We start from the raw sequence: 15,534 nt of genomic DNA, 5'->3' as shown, positions 1-15,534 counted from the left end.
GATGCAAGTGTCTCAGTACATACATTCAGTATTAATGTTTCAGTCCAAATTCATGTTTAATTTTTAGTAAGAATGATGCCAATTATAATGGAAATGTACAGTAAGTTACTGCATTACCTTTTCACATAGGGAAGTGCCTTGGGTGTTTTTTTTAATAGCCTTGTCTATAAAGAGCCTTTAATATCATGGGTTAACTTAAATTTTAGTTATATTGAGTGGTTTTCAACATGCTCAAAAAAACGCTAAACAACAAAGGTTAGCGTTTTCACTCACTGTCTCTCGTGCCAGTGTAACAGCTCCGTCCCTCTCCTCGCCCCTACCTCCTCACCCCTACCAGGGACCATCTGCATACATCGACAACAGCCACCCTCGAAGCATTGTTACCCATCGCGCCACAAAAGCCACTGCCCTTGCAGAGCAAGGGGAACAACTACTTCAAGGTCTCAGAGCGAGTGACGTCACCGATTGAAACGCTATTAGCGCGCACCCCGCTAACTAGCTAGCCATTTCACATCGGTTACACTCACCCCCCTTTTGACCTCCTTTTCTGCAGCAACCAGTAATCCGGGTCACGGCACAACTTGTTTTGTTTATTTGCACCACCAAGATTTATATGCTAAAATTGCCACTGGTCTGTTACTTGAACTCTGTGAAGCATATATTTGGGCTGCAGTTTCTGAGGCTGGTAACTCTAAATAACTTATCCTCTGCAGCAGAAGTAACTCTGGGTCTTCCTTTCCTGTGGCGGTCCCCACAGAGCCAGTTTCATCATAGAGCTTGATGGTTTTTGTAACTGTAACTTTCCGGATTGACTGACCTTCATGTCTGAAGGACTGTCCTTTCTCTTTGCTTATTTGAGCTATATATATATGGACTTGGTATTTTACCAAATAGGGCTATCTTCTGTATACCACCCCTACCTTGTCACAACACAACTGATTGGCTCAAACTCATTAAGAAAGAAAGAAATTCCACAAATTAACTTAACAAGGCACACCTGTTAATTGAAATGCATTCCAGGTGATTACCTCATGAAGCTGGTTGAGAGAATGCCAAAAAGTGTGCAAAGCTGTCATCAAAGCAAAGGGTGGTTACTTTGAAGAATCTCAAATATGAAATATATTTTGATATGTTTAAATTTAGTTAATTTACTTTTACCCGTTTTTCGTGGTTTCCAATTGGTAGCTCCATGGGTCTCCCGGCCGGCTGCGATGGAAAGTAATATGTTTTTCTCGCGATATTCTGGACATGAACCAGGGAGGGAGCGGAACGTTTTCCACTAGTTACCACAGCCACAAAGTCAAATTCATTATGGTATAAATCCATGAAAACATAAATGTGGTTTTGGGTCTTAATTCAAGGTTAGTAATGTGGTTAAGGTCATGTTTAAAATCAAATTTTAAGAAGCTAAACTGTATAGTTTGACTTTGTGGCTGTGGTTACTAGTGACGACCGAGCGCAACAAGAATTTACTTTTTTTATGCATAACAAAAACTGACACCCAGCTACCTAAAGCTGATAGACTAATATTTTATTAATGCAGGAGCTTAACACGTATAGTGTAATTTCTTACAGTATAGCAGACAGTTGGCTTGATTTTGCAACAAGGATAGAGAGTTGGTGGTTCTGAAAAACACTTAAAGGCCGAAGGTTTATCAGCTGATGAGATTTGCTTTTGAGAACCGTGAGGAAACGTTAGTAGCTATCCCACAGATAGACAAGTAACGTTATGTTTCTCAAACTAAGCTGAAGAAGTGAAGAGCTTGCGAGCGCATTATCTACTGTTTTACCATTGATAATATACACTTCCTTTTGTAGTACGTTTAGTTGAATAATGAAACGTTATTACTGTTTTTTTTAACGATAGCCACCTCCTGCGGCTGCGTTCTTGAGCTGTCAATGAACAGAGGGGTCACAGATTCGACTCCGGCGTCGAGACAAGTCAACTCGTCCCAAATGAAGAACTGATGATCAAGAGGCAACTTTCCAACTGGATGCTAAAGATGCATATAATTCTACACGAAGATTTTCACATCCATTTTTGTATTATTTACTTTTGGTACATTTTATGCGCACCAGTTGCGTTCTAGAGGTTAGCTTTGTGTTAAGTTTTACAAAGCATTTTCACTCCATGCTCGGGCGACGGGATGGAAGTTTAGCGGTATCGGCCTTAAAAAGTGAGACTGGGATCTCTTGAGGATTTGATTCTGGTGTGAAGTTATGACAATGACTGGATCAATGGAAAATTCTTTCAAACAAGCTTTAAAGAAACCTCCATCACTACGGACAGCAGAGGTAAGCAAGCTGAAGATAGCTAAGCTGTGTGTTCTTGGTTTGAATTTCTTAAGTCAGAAAGCTAAAGTAGCTTACTGCGGTTAGCTAGCTGGAGTAATTTAGCTAGCTAGCATGCTAACGCACGAGTTGATGAGGAGCAGTGTTTTAACCATTCATCCAGCCAGTCACCGAGTTGGTTTTGTTACCAGGAAAATAAGAATGAACCATCTAGCTGTTATTTTATTTGTGTGTACTGAAGTTACTAAGCTAGTTGGCTATCCAAAACATGAGAGCGAGCATGCTAATAACTAACGTTACTGCGTGAGTGAGTTGTCGATTATATTTAAGTGACGTCACGAAGATCGTTCATTAACGTTATGGTCACCCTTAGTTTTCTGAAAAGCTGCATCTTGAAATATTTATTATGCAATTGTTGTCCTATTATATTATAGGGCCAGGCTCCGGTCGACTATTTTCAATAGAATCCCTCTGTGACTGTCAGTTTGATTACTGTTAGGAGTTTTGTGAGAATGCAGTTTTAGTCACTGTTCTTTGAATCCAAACCTCAGCCCATTAAAACTGGCGTCCCAGCTGTGTTTACACTACGTTTCCTATACTATCTCCCTAAGGAGTCTACTGTGTTTAGTTGCAGAACATTTTGAATTGCAATCATTTTTTCAAAGTACAATCGGTTAAATACCACCCACAGCCCAGCTCAAAACTCTATTTTATTTTCACTGATCTATCAATGACTAGAAAGTATTTAACCTTTTATTTAACTAGGCAAGTCCGTTAAGAACACATTCTTATTTACAATGACGGCTTACACCGGCTAATAAACCCACACGACGTTGGGCCAATTGTGGGCCGCCCTATGGGACTCCCAATCACGGCAGGTTGTGATACAGCCTGGAATCTCACCAGGGTGTCTGTAGTGACTTCTCTAGCGCTGATATGCAGTGGCTTAGACCACTGCACCACTCAGGAGCCCCACGTACTCTTTGAACTTTTTCAGAAAGTGAGTACATAATACAAAGTGACAACAAACTCTAACAATCATGTTTTGGTCCTCAAACATAAACAAACAGTGGTTTAAAAAGTACTATTGAGGAGGGTAAGTTCGATGTCCTGTTAGTGATATGAATGGAAATGTGTTGCTTTTTAGTACTGGTTACATTGTAGGCCGAGAGAGGCATTGCATGCTTTGTTGTCAGATGTTGGGCTTTGTGTGTGATATTTATGCTGCAGGTATGGGCGGTGTCCCAAATGGTTCTCTTTCCCATACATAATGCTCTATGGCCCCTGGTCAGAAGTAGTGCACTATGTAGGAAATAGGGTGCCATTTGGGGGTCCACATGATGTCCTGAGTTTCCAGTTAATCATCCCCCTCTATCCGCTGTGCCAGTAGAAGTGCATGATTTACTATGCTGCTATTGAGTATAGCATGGATATCAGACATTTTTATAGCAGTCCACACCATCTTTTCAAAGTTCTCCTAGCAACAGGCACCGGATGATGGAGCTCATCACACTGGTTTATTTTATAGACATGAGTGTGGTGGACGTTTTACTCTGGGAATTGGAAGTGTCTCCGTTTGAGCTGGATCTCCCTGGGTTCCCCAAATACAGATAAAAAATAAAATGTATAAAAGATAAGAACGGTTTTTCCTTCTGGTTGCCTTTTAGTTTAATAACCATGTGTTGTTGTTCAGGAGATTGTGTGGTCCATCCATGCCTAAGGGTAGGGAGTCCTATTGGGCACATCTTTTTTAATGCCAGCATGAAAGGCTAAACCTTTCTTAAATGGTAAGGTCTCTGGATTCTACCACACAGAAAAGCACTGATGTGATTCTGTTGTCGGGGGAGAAAAAAGAGACTTATCACCAGGTTTATCATGTCTGTGCACCAATTTAATTAGTTATTTGTTCATTTTAGGATAACAATTTTTCCTTCACCATAATAGGCCCAGCAAGTTGTCAGCAGCATTGATAAGTGGTGTGTCTCATTGTATGGTTCTTGCTAAAGCTGCTTAGGAATGAGGCTTTGACATCTGAGACAACTTGCCGTGACAATTCATATGAAGAAAAAAAATCAGAGGACTGCATATTTAACAGTACTAACCCATAATTTTTCAGCAATAAAACAGAGGCCTCTCTTTCGCAATGTGAAGTTGATGCCTTTGGTGTGACGTATTTCACTCATCCATTGACTAGTTGAGGTGGAACATATAGGTCACAGCTGCCTGTGAGAATGAGAGCGCAGAAGGTGTGAGTTTGGAACATACACCTACTTCATAAAACTAGGCTCATATCCAGTACTTGGACTTAACCAACTGAATGACAAGAGTAGCCTAATAGTCTTATACGTTATCTCTGATGTCATTGATTTGCAAATGCCACTCATCTTGTCAACAATACTCATACACCTCGATCACACTGACAGTGTAATTGCATTTTGGGACACCAGAAGTACATTAATTTCCAATGGAACGATGCGTTTGCGTTGAAGAGTCTGTTGCAGTGCGTTCTGTGTGGTGCATATGTTGGATTTATTAAAGGTTCACCTTCCAACAGGACAACAACCCTAAGCACACAGCCAAGACAACGCAGGAGTGGCTTCGAGACAAGTCTCTGAATGTCCTCGAGTGGCCCAGCCAGAGTCCAGATTTGAACCAGACCGAACATCTCTGGAGTAGAGGTCGACCGATTGAATCGGCCATGCCGATTTTAAGTTTTTATAACAATCGGTAATCTGCCTTTTTGGACACCGATTATGGCCGATTACATTGCAATCCACGAGGAGACTGCATAGCAGGCTGACCACCTGTTACGCGAGTGCAGCGTCAAATGGAGCCAAGGTAAGTTGCTAGCTAGCATTAAACTTATCTTAAGAAAAACAAATCAATCTTCACAATCACTAGTTATCTACATATGGTTGATGATATTACTAGGTTAACTAGCTTGTCCTGCGTTGCATATAATCCAAGCGGTGCCTGTTAATTTATCATCGAATCACAGCCTACTTCAACTTCGCCAAACGGGTGATGATTTAACAAAAGAACATTTGTGAAAAAAGCACAATCGTCGCACAAATGTGCCTAACCATAAACATCAATGCCTTCATTAAAATCAATACACAGAAGTATATATATTTTTAAACCTGCATATTTAGTTAAAAGAAATGCATGTTAGCAGGCAATATTAAATAGGGAAATTGTGTCACTTCTCTTGCGTTCAGTGCAAGCAGAGTCAGGGTATATGCAGCAGTTTGGGCCACCTGGCTCGTTGCGAACTGTGTGAAGACCATTTCTTCCTAACAAAGACCGTAATTAATTTGCCAGAATGTTACATAATTATGACATAACATTGAAGGTTGTGCAATGTAACAGCAATATTTAGACTTAGGGTTGCCACCCGTTAGATAAAATACGGAACGGTTCCATAGGCTCATATTTCTGTGTTTATTATGTTATAATTAAGTCTATGACTTGATATTTGATAGAGCAGGCTTACTGAGCGGTGGTAGGCAGCAGCAGGCTCGTAAGCATTCATTCAAACTTTACTGCGTTTGCCAGCAGCTCTTAGAAATTCTTGATTCATAGCTCTGTTTATGACTTCTAGCCTATCAACTCCTGAGATTAGGCTGGCAATACTAAAGTACCTATTAGAACATCCAATAGTCAAAGGGATATGAAATACAAATGGTATAGAGGGAAATAGTTGATGCGTCATATTTCCTATAATAACTACAACCTAAAACTTCTTAACTGGGAATATTGAAGACCCATGTTAAAAGGAACCACCAGCTTTCATATGTTCTCATGTTTTGAGCAAGGAACTTAAACGTTAGCTTTTTTACATGGCACATATTGCACTTTTACTTTCCTCTTCATCACTGTGTTTTTGCATTATTTAAACCAAATTGAACATGTTTCATTCTTTATTTGAGACTTTTTTTAAATTTATTTTATGTAATATATTAAGTTAAAATAAAAGTGTTCATTGTTAATTAAGTATTGTTGTATTTGTCATTATTTTTTAATCGGTATCGGCTTTTTTTGGTCCTCCAATCTGTATCAGCGTTGAAAAGTCAGTCGGTCGACCTCTACTTTGGAGAGATCTGAAAATAGCTGTGCAGCGACGCTCCCCATCCAACCTGTCAGAACTTGAGAGAATCTGCAGAGAAGAATGGGAGAAACTCCCCAAATACAGGTGCGCCAAGCTTGTAGCGTCATACCTGAGACTTGAGGCTGTAATCGCTGCCAAAGGTGCTTCAACAAAGTACTGAGTAAAGAATCTGAATACAGTACTTATGTAAATGTTATATTTCCGTTTTTTTTATTTTTATTTTATTTTTTATAAATGAACATTTTCTAAAAACCTGTTTTTGCTTTGTCATTATGGGGCATTGTGTGTAGATTGAGAGGAACAAAAAATACTTAACACAATGTGGAAAAAGTCAAGGGGTCTGAATACTTTCCTAATGCACCGTATTTGTAAGGTTAGAATCTTCAGTGTTCAGGGGAGATCTTGACAGCATCGGAGTTACTTGTCAATAAGGCTATTCAAATAATATTTTGTAACTTTGTCAGAATTACATGGCCAGTATTGAATATAGGAGAATACTAGATAATTTTGGGAGCTTGAGAGAGAGTTTTACAACAGTATGCAGCATTGGTTTCTTCAACTGTGCACCCGTATCAACTGTGTTGGCCATTTTCGGTTATATACGAGTGCCGGTGGATGTTTTTTTTAGGACATCAGACATGACATTAATGCATGCTAATAGTTAACCAGCCAAACTACACTGTTTTGAATTGGCTATCTAGTTATACAACAGACTATCATTATTTCCCCTACTGTGCTAATCGTTCACTCGCTCGCCTCTGGCAACAGACCACTGGCACACTCAGGTGATGCACACACCATGAATTTTATATGATTTTCATTGCTATCCAAAAATGAGCTGTAACTGGGCAAATATCTCGCTAGCAATTATTATCAACAAATGTGCAAATGCTGCTCGCTTTGATCTCAAAAATGCATCTTGTGACTGACTGCATGATTTGAAAGACTGCTCGTGCCTGTCAATGCAGGCCTACAATAGTTATAACCCGATGCGCTGTGCAGAGATTGGGAGGGACAGTGAGCAAAACATCGCATCTGGAAGACACTTTGCTCAAACAGTTTGTTTTACTTGCCCTGAGCAAGCGGACAAGAGTCAATGTCGAGGCCTGTATATGTTCTTGTACGGTCTCTGGAGGGACTCTGTGAGTAAACACGGCCTGCTTGTGACCTGGGATCCTGAAAGCACTCTTTGTAGGCTAATAAAATCCCCATGGTTCAGATCAAGCAAACTAATTAGAGGGTCAGTTTAGAAGGGGAGAATGCGCTTGAAATTGAAGCCAGTGAGTCAAGTCACTGATTGTGCAGTGGCAGACCTATGCAGCTGGCTGCAGGTTCAAACGTTATAGCCTATAGGTTACAAATAAACTTACACCACCAACTAGACCACTACGTCTCATCCACAGGATCTCAATGACGTCAAACTCTCTGGTTTATCAGCTGCTGCTGCTTCTAAAGCTTATTTGTATTGGTACAAGACAAGCTAATATTTCAAGCCGGTACTGGCTGTGTGGTGTGAAGTAGAGGGCTGCATTCACCTGCGGGTCCCGACAGAGATCATTTCAGCGCAGTCAGCATTTTTCATGCTGCGGGTGGTCAGATCAGACAACTTTTGGGATTAAAATATTTTTGTTTTCACGCAGGTTATTTGGAAATGGTCATCTTTCTGCTTTGTTATGCGTTAGCCTACCTGTTGTATTAGAAGCACTTCATTGTCGCATTATTCACACTGAATTCGCTGCTTTGTCTTCAGTAGCCTACCTCTCCTCTCCTAGTTGGGCGTGCAAGATAAAGTGCGCCGAAGACATCAAAACTATGAAATAACACATGGAATCACATAGTAACCAAAAAAGTGTTAAACAAATCCAAAATATATTTCATAGCCACCCTTTGCCTTGATGACAGTTTTGCACACTCTTGGCATTCTCTCAACCAGCTTCATGAGGTAGTCACCTGGAATGCATTTCAATTAACAGGTGTGCCTTAAGTTCATTTGTGGAATTTATTTCCTACTTAATGCATTTGAGCCAATCAGTTGCGTTGTGACAAGGTAGGCGTGGTATGCAGAATATAGTCCTATTTGGTAAAAGACCAAGTCCATATTATGGCAAGAACCGCTCAAATAAGCAAAGAGAAATGACAGTCAATACAGAACATTTCTTCAAGTACAGTCGCAAAAACCATCAAGCGCTATGATGGAACTGGCTCTCATGAGGACTGCCACAGGAAAGGAAGACCCAGAGTTACCTCTGCTGCAGAGGATAAGTTATTTTAGAGTTTTCCAGCCTCACAAATAAATGCTTCACATAGTTCAAGTAACAGACACATCAACTGTTTAGAGGAGACTGTGTGAATCAGGCCTTTGTGGTTGAATTGCTGCAAAGAAACCACTACTAAAGGACACCAATAATAAGAGACTTGCTTGGGCCAAGAAACACGAGCAATGGACTTTAGACTGGTGGAAATCTGTCTTTTGGTTTGTTGATTCCAAATGTGATTTTTGGTTCCAACCACCGTGTCTTTGTGAGACGCGGAGTAGGTGAACGGATGATCTCCACATGTTGTTCCCACGGTGAAGCATGGAGGAGGAGGTGTGATGGTCTGGGGGTGCTTTGCTGGTGACACTGTCTGTGATTTATTTAGAATTCAAGGCACACTTAACCAGCATGGCTACCACAGCATTCTGCAGCGATACGCCGTCCCATCTGGTTTGCACTTAGTGGGACTATCATTTGTTTTTCAACAGGACAATGACCCAACACACCTCCAGGCTATGTAAGGGCTGTTTGACCAAGAAGGAGAGTGATGGAGTGCTGCATCAGATGACCTGGCCTCCACAATCACCCCACCTCAACTCAATTGAGATCGTATGGGATGAGTTGGACCGCAGAGTGAAGGAAAAGCTGCCAACAAGTGCTCAGCATATGTGGGAACTCCTTCAAGACTGTTGGAAATGAATTCTAGGTGAAGCTGAGAGACTGCCAGAGTGTGCAAAGATGTCAAGGCAAAGGGTGGCTACTTTGAAGAATCTTTAACACTTTTTATTTACTACATGATGCTATAGGTGTTATTTCATAGTTGTATGTCTTCACTATTTTCTACATTTGTAGAATAGTAAAAAATAAAAGAAGAGAAATCGTTGAATGAGTAGGTGTGTCAACTTTTGACTGGTACTCTATGTATCTCAATTAAATAGAGTAGGCAGTTATTTTTGAAAGTAAATATACTTACTTAATTTGATTAGGCTATGGTTTAGAACATTGCAGAGAAATAAATATTGATCACCCATATTTGTCTGAAAATCATCCCAATCTTAAAAGGTAGGCTGTAAAACGTAGCTCAAGAGAAAGTGCAAGTCTCCAAATCTCTTCAACCTATGTCTATCCTATTGGCTGATATAGCCCAGTAATACTGAAAGCTTAATATAATGGTCCACGTGAGAATCTCTGGTAATTTAACCTATTTCTTAGGTTATTTTAGAGCATTTTGATATTGCCTATAGGGTGCAAAATTACTGAGAGCTGCGTCGTCGCATACGTCTAAAATAACATTGCGGGACTGCGGTTGGGTTCAGGACCAGTTCTTGTGGTAGTGGGTGTGAGTCGGACAGAAAGCCAGCGGGTGTGGGCGGGTGCAGTATGAAAAGCTTTAGGCAGGAGCGGGATGAATGAATCATTCCCAAGCAGACTTCTAGTGTGAAGGCTGCCTGGCCTGAGTGTAAAGCAGCATTCCATGCAGGACTCTGGGCATGAAGAGGCATATTCTCTCAGAGCCACTTTACTGATAGTGAAAGCAGACGCTGCAGGCCACTCTGAAGTAGGAAGGCTACACTAGTCACAAAGGTCAACGTTTCACTGTGGTAGAGCAATGGGAATTTTTGTAGAATTCCTGAAAAGAACACGTCCTGAAAATAAATGTTATTTTAAGGAGGGCATGTGTCCAACCCCCCCCCCCCCCCTGCAAAATGTGGCCTGCTGGAGGTCATTTTGCAGGGCTCTGGCAGTGCTCCTCCTGGCACAAAGGCGGAGGTAGCGGTCCTGCTGCTGGGTTGTTGCCCTCCTACGGCCTCCTCCACGTCTCCTGATGTACTGGCCTGTCTCCTGGTAGCGCCTCCATGCTCTGGACACTACGCTGACAGACACAGCAAACCTTCTTGCCACAGCTCGCATTGATGTGCCATCCTGGATGAGCTGCCCTACCTGAGCCACTTGTATGGGTTGTAGACTCCATCTCATGCTACCACTAGAGTGAAAGCACCGCCAGCATTCAAAAGTGACCAAAACATCAGCCAGGAAGCATAGGAACTGAGAAGTGGTCTGTGGTCACCACCTGCAGAATCACTCCTTTATTGGGGGTGTCTTGCTAATTGCCTATAATTTCCACCTTTTGTCTATTCCATTTGCACAACAGCATGTGAAATTTATTGTCAATCAGTGTTGCTTCCGAAGTGGACAGTTTTGATTTCACAGAAGTGTGATTGACTTGGAGTTACATTGTGTTGTTTAAGTGTTCCCTTTATTTTTTTGAGCAGTGTATATATATATATAACGAAAAGCGGGCCTTGTAACCCCTCCTACTCCTTTCAAGCCAGCTCAAATATCTAGCTAGGTTACAACCATCCTGCTTAGAAGCCATTGAGATGTAGTTTAACACAATAACATTCCACTCAACAGCCTTGCTAAGGTACAATAGAGAATGACCAGGAAAATGTGCTGTTTCTTTGAGTATCTTTGGACAGAATAGTCTAGATTGGACTATGGTCATTCTCTTTTTTGCATTGCGTTCCCTGGTAAGAAGTTATGTAAAAAAATTAAATGTATAAACTCGTAATATAATCTGGCCAATTTGGAGTAGGACACTGCTCATGCAATTCGGCATAACAATCGCCGTTTCCTGACCTGATGAGCCATGCGGACTTTATTTTCCCGAAGATTAAATATTGTCACTTTGTTTAAGGTGACATGTTTAGGGTAGATTTCCATATACTGTCATTGGTCAGTACCATTTTGTCAATGTGGAGCCCCCCCCCCCCCCCCCTGTTTATTGTACTATGGAAAAGTGGAGTCACCCAGTACAACAAAATACCTTATTGCAGTGAGTCTCACATTTTCCCTCACTTTGGTCTGGTCCTCTCTAAACACTGCTGTGGAAGCTGTGTTTAATTGCAAGGCTATGGCATCACCCACACATTATTTTGTCATCTCTTGAAGGCCATTTTCAGACACTAATACCGGCAGAACACAGATAAATATTTTTTAGAGGCATTGCTTCAAAACACGCGGATAAAAGACCTCACAACTTGACACGCCCACAGAATGTGCCAGATTCCAAACATTGCCTCTACTGGGATTACTGGCGATTCCTCAGAGCACTAACATGAAAGAATGAAGCTGGACCTGAACTGACTGTTTGAAGCCCTGACGCCTGCAACAAGAATGTGGCATGCACACCTCCGGCATGCCAGGAATCTCAGCTGGTTCCCTGAAGTGCCCACCCCTCAGGCTGTAAACTCATTGTGATTTTTAAGTGTTCAGCCTCAAGTGGGCAACAAGGTGGAGGGGTTAGGAAGAGGGTCAGGAGGTGAGAAGTCATGTAGGAGATTTGTTTTTAATGACCGGCTCTCTCCTCCTCTCCCCATGCCTGTCAGCTTGAGGCCGCAGCTTAAATGGATGACTTGTTTAAATGGGGTTGGCCGTTTATAGGTGTGGGAATCCAATTTTACCTATGGATTGTCTGGCATCAGCACACCGTTCCACACATGTAGGAGACCTGTAGAGAATTGTTCTAATTGTGTGTTGTTGGCAATGTATCTTTGGCTTATGTTATTAAGGTGTGCCTCAAGTTGAATGCAATGTCAAGTTTAAAGTGAACTGGAAGGATTTTGCTAGCTTACCTAGTCTAATTTTACAAGGTTTAGGTGATATAACCGTAGCATCGGGATGATTGACAGACACCGTCGATGGTGACGACATAGGCTAAACCATTCTGTCACATGACTATTTGAACTTGACTGCTGCTGTGAAGTAAAGAATGGAGTCTCGCAGCGCACAGCAGGGCAGCACACAAGTGACATTCCCAGTCATTTCAATATTCGTATTTGCTGTAGCCTATTTCAATGAATGTTATATACAGAACGCTAGAGAAGCTTGGTCCCAGTGATGTACTGGGCCGTCTGCAGAAACCCTCTAGTGCAAACGGCCCAGTGGGACCAAGCTTCCTGCCATCGTACCCGCTGTATATTGCCTCGTTATTCTTATTGTGTTACTTTTTATTATTACTTTTTATTTTAGTCTACTTGGTAAGTGTTTTCTTCTTGAACTGCGCTGTTGGTTATTAAGGGCTTGTAAGTAAGCATTTCACGATAAAGTCTACATTTGTTGTATTCGGCGCATGTGACAAAGTTTGATTCGATGTAGGCCAGACAGCAGATCATTTCAACATAGCAACTCAAAATGTCCAGTTAGAAAATATTGTTTCTCTCTGTCGATGCATAGGCTTAAGCTTAATCCTATAATTTGTTTTTAATATATCTCGGATACTCCAGTGTTAATTTGTCAACAATAAGAAAAATACTCATCAACTACCTATTTTTCCTGACTAAAACTATGACGATAACGAGACGAGATGCCATTGGGAAAAAACAACTATTACAAATTACTTTTCATTTTAGTCGACAGAAATGTGACGAGAATTCTAACTAAGACTAATGGACATTTTGATTTGACATGAAGCTCCTTTTTATCCGTTTTGTCCAATCCTACGCATTCATGCAGAGTATTTCATGCAATCCTCTCATTGGCAGAATTGACATCTTTCAGTTGCGCTGTCTGATCTGATCTGCCCGGCTCTCCCACACAGCTTCCAGGCGGTCACTTCAGTCACCTGATTCGAAGCCAGGACACTTGACTTGTAACTAACCTCAACTAGAAACAATGTTTACTCTCTTTCATATAACCTATTTTTGCTTTGCTTAAATCAAAGCTCCATTTTCCCATGTGCGCTGTTATTTATTCATCTGTGTTGCTGCTCTTGCGCCGCGGTCTGCAAATGCGAGTTGCGGTTGCTTTTTTCCAGTGAGGAAAACCAAATGTTATTTGTTGAATATTAGGAATACAGTAATACTTTTTTTTCTTTCAAGAAAAGCACTATTATTTACCCCCTTGACAGTTATGATGGGGAGAAAATCAGTGCTGTAAATTGTTTAACCTGTAGCCAAGACTTTATACCCTATATGGTTAATTATGGCTGGCATTGGTTACAATCTGCCACAATATCTATGTTGCTAAGTAAGCTATACAAGGTGAAAGTAGGCCATGTCCAACTAGGCCATCTGAATTTACACATGACGGAAGTTAGATGTAGCATAAATATTGATTATTTAGTAGAAAAAAATGTACTGACTATTATGTGACTAAAATGGCTGTGACTAAACTTGTCACGTTTTGATCAATTGATAATAATTAAAACTGACACTGGAGGAATTGACTAAAATGTGACTAAGACTAAAAGGTAAGCCTATCTGTCAAAATTATCACTGGGACATTCCTTAACATTCTTAGCTGTTTAAAAAATAAATGGCTATATTCCCAACATTTCTGTGGCCCTCTTTCTGCAATTTCCTGCAATTCTACAAATTTTTCCATGGGGAGGGCCATGAGAGAAAATCGGTCTCCTCACAAACATCTGTAGCGTTCGAACGGTTTGCCCTACTTGTGGGGAGACGTTCACGAACACAATGGTGTTCTCATTTTGCTCTACAACCCCCACAAGTGGTACTCGTCTGAAGGTGACCAATACAAACAAATGTGAGGTAGTTTAGTGCCCAAAAAATATATTTCCTGAGCTTTCTTATGTCTCCTAGATTTAGGACAGACGCTTGACATTTATGAATGTGTTACTCATTGTGTTTATATAGGCTATAGTAGTAGAGGCCAAATTCAATATTTTATCAAATACATAAAAAAATTGTTGATACCTAAAGGGTCCTAAAATTCTAAATCAAATAGCTAAATGAACCCTCCCCCAACAGACTTTTAGAGGTTAAATATAGTTTTCTGCAATTCTACCTATTTTGCCATAGCATAAGAACACAGCATACACAATCTGAGTGACTCAAAAATAACAAAAGTCAGGGAGAATCACATTTTTTTTTATTTAGGTGGTTGTTAGTTATCAAAGATCTTAAATATATGTTAGTGTGGCGGCAATGATATAGGTAAAAACATAAGGTAGCCATGGGACAAACAATATCAATAGCCTATAGAAACATTTTAATGCCAAGTTTGTAATTAAGTTTAAGCTTAAAATTATCCATACGGCGGGAAAATGCAAGGTTGAAAACCAAATGGCCAATAATAGCCTATCCTCCGACTAGGCCTAACCATAAAAGCTTTAAGACAAGGTAAAGTTATGAACAGTAGCTTATTTCCCAAATATTCTAGCCTAAGAAGGTGTCCTAATGTTGCTGCTGTAAAAATGAAGAAGAATGAAAGTCTACAGCATATTCTCATAGACTATTCTTTATGAGAGATCCAACAAACCAATATATTTACTATTTTATGAGGCAAATAAAAATAATCATTAGCCAATTCTGAAGACTATAGACAGGTTATACATCACAGGATAGATAGAAGCAAACTCACTAAGGTAAAACATCCTGTTCCTCATCGGACTGTCTATGCTCCATTGTGCGCGCCACACACAACCTTTTCCATGATGAAGTTCCACCAGAAAGGAATATTAGAAAAGATTTGCCTGCACTTAGCGTCTTTGCCCAGGCTTTCATCAACATTATCTTTCATCATGATTCATCCTGTTGTAGCATTCATGTACCATCATATCAATTTTTTTGGGGTACATAATCACGATAGGACAGTGGCTGACATTGCCCAACCCTAAACCCAACTACAGCATGTTCAGACGTATTGTGAAAGTCCACACAAATATCTGTCCGCCTGCCCTTTGACACATAGTCAAGGACTACTTACACTCATTTATTGCCCAATGATCGTTACCATTTCATCCTGTTCTTATCAGACAACAGCAGCACACACTAACAGCAGCCAGCGGCATGCTTTGTCTCTCCTGGCTCAGAGGCTCTGCACATGCTGTGTGAGTTCAGGTCTGTTACAGGCCTC

At 40.7% G+C, this 15,534-nt stretch overlaps 1 protein-coding gene across 1 annotated transcript in view; it reads left to right on the top strand.

Annotated features, from left to right (window-relative positions):
• The first annotated feature begins 1,692 nt into the window (after positions 1-1,692).
• LOC120056867 (rap guanine nucleotide exchange factor 6-like) overlaps positions 1,693-15,534 on the top strand; it is a 181,424-nt gene continuing 167,582 nt past the window's right edge. The window contains exon 1 of the mRNA XM_039005122.1: positions 1,693-2,295. Coding sequence (XP_038861050.1) covers positions 2,221-2,295 — 75 coding nt within the window. The 5' untranslated portion in view covers positions 1,693-2,220. The remainder of the gene's footprint in view (positions 2,296-15,534) is intronic.

This window comes from Salvelinus namaycush, chromosome 12 (assembly GCF_016432855.1).
Source record: "Salvelinus namaycush isolate Seneca chromosome 12, SaNama_1.0, whole genome shotgun sequence".
In the NCBI taxonomy this organism is placed as follows: Eukaryota; Metazoa; Chordata; class Actinopteri; order Salmoniformes; family Salmonidae; genus Salvelinus; species Salvelinus namaycush.
Note: the sequence above shows the minus strand (reverse complement) of the source record. Positions and strands in the feature narration are given on the sequence as shown.